The sequence below is a fragment of the Penaeus japonicus genome, unplaced genomic scaffold (assembly GCF_977035675.1).
Source record: "Penaeus japonicus unplaced genomic scaffold, GWHDUDI00000001_assembly GWHDUDI00000029, whole genome shotgun sequence".
In the NCBI taxonomy this organism is placed as follows: Eukaryota; Metazoa; Arthropoda; class Malacostraca; order Decapoda; family Penaeidae; genus Penaeus; species Penaeus japonicus.
In genome coordinates, this window is record NW_028234431.1 from 17,473,438 (window position 1) to 17,478,437 (window position 5,000).

At 32.8% G+C, this 5,000-nt stretch overlaps 1 protein-coding gene across 1 annotated transcript in view; it reads right to left on the minus strand.

Annotated features, from left to right (window-relative positions):
• LOC122249688 (uncharacterized) overlaps positions 1–5,000 on the minus strand; it is an 83,435-nt gene that overhangs the window by 40,356 nt on the left and 38,079 nt on the right. The window contains exons 10-12 of the mRNA XM_086554388.1: positions 3,067–3,138; positions 1,318–1,389; positions 188–259 (exon numbers count right to left, since the gene is read on the minus strand). Of these exons, the coding sequence (XP_086410514.1) occupies positions 188–259; positions 1,318–1,389; positions 3,067–3,138 (216 nt within the window). The remainder of the gene's footprint in view (positions 1–187; positions 260–1,317; positions 1,390–3,066; positions 3,139–5,000) is intronic.

Here is a 5,000-nt window from a genome sequence, read left to right on the forward strand (position 1 = left end):
CCTTCTCCTTATTACTATTAACATCATTATAATCATTTCATCATGCGACAATTTTCATCTCTGGTGTAATACTGATTATGTGAACACTAACAAGGAAATTGATTATGACAATGTGGCATCTTCGAACATATTCAGGTGAATCAGTAAATAGTTATTCATGGTACAGTGTAAGAATCACAATACTCACAGTGAAGCGAGATTCGGCAGAAACTGTAACGTGGTGGCAGGAACGACCACCAGCGGGTTGCCCTCCAGATGGCTGAAGAAATTACAGAATACAGTCATACTTTATCTGTTCAGTACATCGATAGCATTGCAGGTGACTTTTTATGGGTTTGAAAGAATTTGTGCCAATCATGAAAGGACTGGAATATCAAAAACATGGAACTCAAAATAGTTAATATGTATATTTCCCTCAAATATCATAGTGTATAATATGCTTAAGTGGAAACAAAGCAGACAGATGTAAATCTCGGGTTCCACGAGTAATTCCAGGAGGATTCTTTATTAGTGTAATTTTGTTATATAAACATGTGTGGATTTGGCCATTAAACTCTCAAAAGAATTTGAATAAAATTGTGTAAACTAGATACGGGGTTTCATTATAGCATACAAAAGTTGATGATATTACAGAATTACCATTGTACAATGCATTTCATATCCAACATCTAGCTAATTAAATAAACGAATATATACATACATACATATATATATATATATATATATATATATATATATATATATATATATATATATATATATATATATATATATATATATATATATATATATATATATATATATATATATATATATATATATATATATATGGATAAAAGGCTATAAATGAAAACAAGAGATGTAATTTACGCGTTTCGGGTTCAGAACTACATGTAGTTCTGAACCCGAAACGCGTAGATTACATCTCTTGTGTTGTGAAAATATTTAATCTCATTTATACCCTTTTATCCATTTGTCACAATGAACTCAGTTCATATATATATATATATATATATATATATATATATATATATATACATATATATATGTGTGTGTGTGTGTGTGTGTGTCCGTGTGTGTGTATGTATGTATATATATATATATATATATATATATATATATATATATATATATATATATATATATATATATATATATATATATATATATTGTGTATGTGTGTGTGTATATATATATATATATATATATATATATATATATGTATGTATATGTATATATATATATATGTGTGTGTGTGTGTGTGTGTGTGTGTGTGTGTGTGTGTAATACATGTATGTGTTTGCAGAATGAACTTACAGGATTTTCAGGGACTCCAGCCCTTTAAAGCTCTCAGCGTGTAGATGTCTGATCTTGTTGTAGTTGAGCTCCCTGGAATGGATGAGTAAGAATTCATGCTATTCGTTATTTTTCCTGGACATTTAACATTTAAGAATACAGGCACATTCACAGACAATAAGGGGGAGGGGGATGAGGCTTCAAGATTAAAAGATAGGTGGATGCAAAATATGAATTGACAAATAGATAAGTGGATTGATAATGAATCACGCAGTTAAACAAACAAGGAATTAACAAAGAGATAAATGATTGACTTGACGGTTGTAAATGAATAAATAATCACCTAGAAAAGAAATGAAAAAACACATAATATCCTGATAAACAAACACATGCATCACCGAATAATCAAACACACTGATAAATGAATAAATGAATAGGTGAACATACTATCAAAAACATAGATAAATAATCAAATAAATTCATAGATAGATGGCGAATTGAAAACTAGTGAATAAATCAACACCCAGATAAGTGAAGGAAATGGATAGTCCGGTTGACAAATAAATGATGGGACATGTTGATCAATGGAAGATAAACAAATTCATTGATTCTAAAATTGAATACGGAAATTAATTGATATACATATAGATCAATAAATGATGAACACCTCCATTAAAGAAAACATTAAATAACAAGATGAACAATCAGATAAAACATACGACTCGATTCACAAATAAACAGAATTTACCAATAAATAAAACACACAAATACAGCAACACATCAAACACACAATCATATCAATAAACAGATAACCTGATACCTGAAGAGGAAAGCCTTTAAAATAGATAAAACTCCTTCAGCCAGACCCCGATCGCCCCCCCCCCCCCAAGAAATGCCTTTTCCGATATCCGAGGCCGCCCGTCAGCAGCATGAGGAGTGAGGAGTGAGGAGTGAGGAGTGAGGAATGCTGATCATCCAAAAGATCTGAGAAACTCCACGTGATGAGAGGCGCGGCCGCGGATATCGCAAGAGGTTGATAAAGGAAAGTGCGGATGATTCGTGCAATGGCAATATCAATAATGAAAATGATGATAATGATGACAATTATAATAATTATGACAATTATGATAGTAAAGATAGAAATCACGACGATGATGTTTTTGTTATTATAATAATGGTAATGATAATGACAATGATTACAATAATGATGATAATAATAATAATGGCAATAGTTGTAATAAATATTGAAAATAATGATAATAGTGATAATAATAATGATGATGATTATGATAGTATGAACGGTAGTAATAATCATACCAATTCTAATGATGATATCATTTATAATTATAATGATGATGATGATGATAACAATAATGGTAACAAAAATAGTAGTAATGATAATAGCAATAGTAATAATGATAATCATGATAACAACAGCAATGATGATAACGATAGTAATGAAGATAATGATAATGATCGTGATAATATGAATAATCATATCAAAACTGATGAAAATAATGTTCATGATAATAATACTAGTATAAGGTGTATAAGAAATAGTAGAAAAGATGATGATAATGATGATTTTAATGATAATGAAAATTATAAGGGTAATGACATTGATAATAGAGCTAATGCTAATAATAATAAAGCATAATGTATCTCAGCGTTATCCATATCTAGGCTCTTCATGTCAGACTCTCTTCCTAAGTTTCCAGATCCCTTGAGCCCTCCTGAAGGGGCCAAGGAGGCGAGCGAGAGGCAACTCACAGGTCCACGAGCAGAGTCTGGTCCCTGAAGGCGCCGGGCTCGATCTCGCGGATTCGGTTGTGCCGCAGGTACCTGGGGGGAGGCACGGGAGGGGCACCATATATATGTGTGTATATATGTATGTATATATTTATACATATATATATATATGTGTGTGTGTGTGTGTGTGTGTGTGTGTGTGTGTGTGTGTTTATATATATATAATATATTATATATATATATATAATATATATATATATATATATATATATATATATATATATATATATATATACATATATATATATATATATTATTAATATATATATATATATATATATATATATATATATATATATATATATATATACATATATATACATATATATACATACAAATATATATATATATATATATATGTGTGTGTGTGTGTGTGTGTGTGTGTGTGTGTGTGTGTGTGTATGTGTGTGTGTGTGTGTGTGTGTGTGTGTGTTTGAGTTAATATTCAGTATTAACCCTAGCTAGTAATATACACAGTTACGTATTAATTGTAAATAGTTAAACACAGATTGCAATAACACATGCAGTTACTAAGGCGTCACATCGCAGAATGGAAAAAAAAGTAAAAACACCGGCGAGTTTGGTCCCCATTCAGAGAGTTCATCTTGTCCCTACAAAGGAATCCTTTCACCTCCATTTAGACTGGCGATGTATTCGTCGCAAATCCGCAAATCTTCGTGGGTGAACGATGGAGTGTTCTGATATAAGCGGTCAGATTTTCCTCAACCGAAGCAGATTTCATTAGATGATATGTTTGCGTAGTCTGGCATTCCGGAAATGATGTGAAGGCAATTACGATTTCTCCCTTTGGAAGTATACGGAGGTCTGTTGAAACGAAATGCACTCCGACCAATGCCGTGACTCCTCGGGACTTTGCAGGATGTACTATATAGGTCAAGGGAATACAAGCCTCAAAGTGAAATGGAAATGTGATTTGTCTCGATGTTGTGGAGCGCCCTAACATCCACAAGCAGCGCCGGAGAAGACGCCCTCTGCTCTTTTCCCACTTCCATTTAGCCTTTTGCCCAACTCCAATCAGATTAGTTCCCCTCAGTATATATGTCTCAACAGATTCCTTTGGTATCCGTGCTGCCTTTGTGTCGCTAGGCAGCCGAGTGTGGAGGATGAGTGTCGGTTAATGATTTGTTTGACAGAAAGGGGATACAAGGAAAACAGGGAGAGCAAATGCAAGGCTCTACAGTCAATGAACGTCTTCCTTTTTGAAACTTACTGCTATTGCAAAGGATATACCTTGAGCGGCGTGTGTACGGGAAGTTCAATTCATTCGGAATGGATTCAGTCCCTCATACGCGCGTGTGTGTGGGCGTGCTAAAAAATGAGATGTATAAATCGCTTCTCCCCCCCCCTCCAAAAAAAAGTCACTTCGAACGGCCACCGACGGATTTTCGCTATTTGTTACCATTTTTATAGAAATACAATTACAACGTAACCACACAAAACATAAAATATACGATTCCACTTGTTCCAACACATAAAAATGCATGTAAAGAAATTGTATGAATAATTTCACATCGCAAAAAATGCGATTAGTGCGTTGCAATTGAATCTCCATCATAATTATGTACATCAGCAATTTTCCATCTCGTGAATTTATTTTTTCTTATTCATACATTTTTTCTACTTTTGTCACAATGGAATCTGCATAAAAGTGAGATTACACATGTTCACATCGTGTATACAATGTATATAAGCATATATATCGTACGGAATAATATCATTTTTTTCAATAATGAATAAACTTTACTCTTTTTTCCAAGTTTTGGCAGTTAGGGTACCCACATGACCATTGAAGTCGAGACCTACCAAATAAAAACATAAATACGACAAGGAGAATAAAGTAATGTTTAAGGAATCTTGATAAAAATAATTGACGG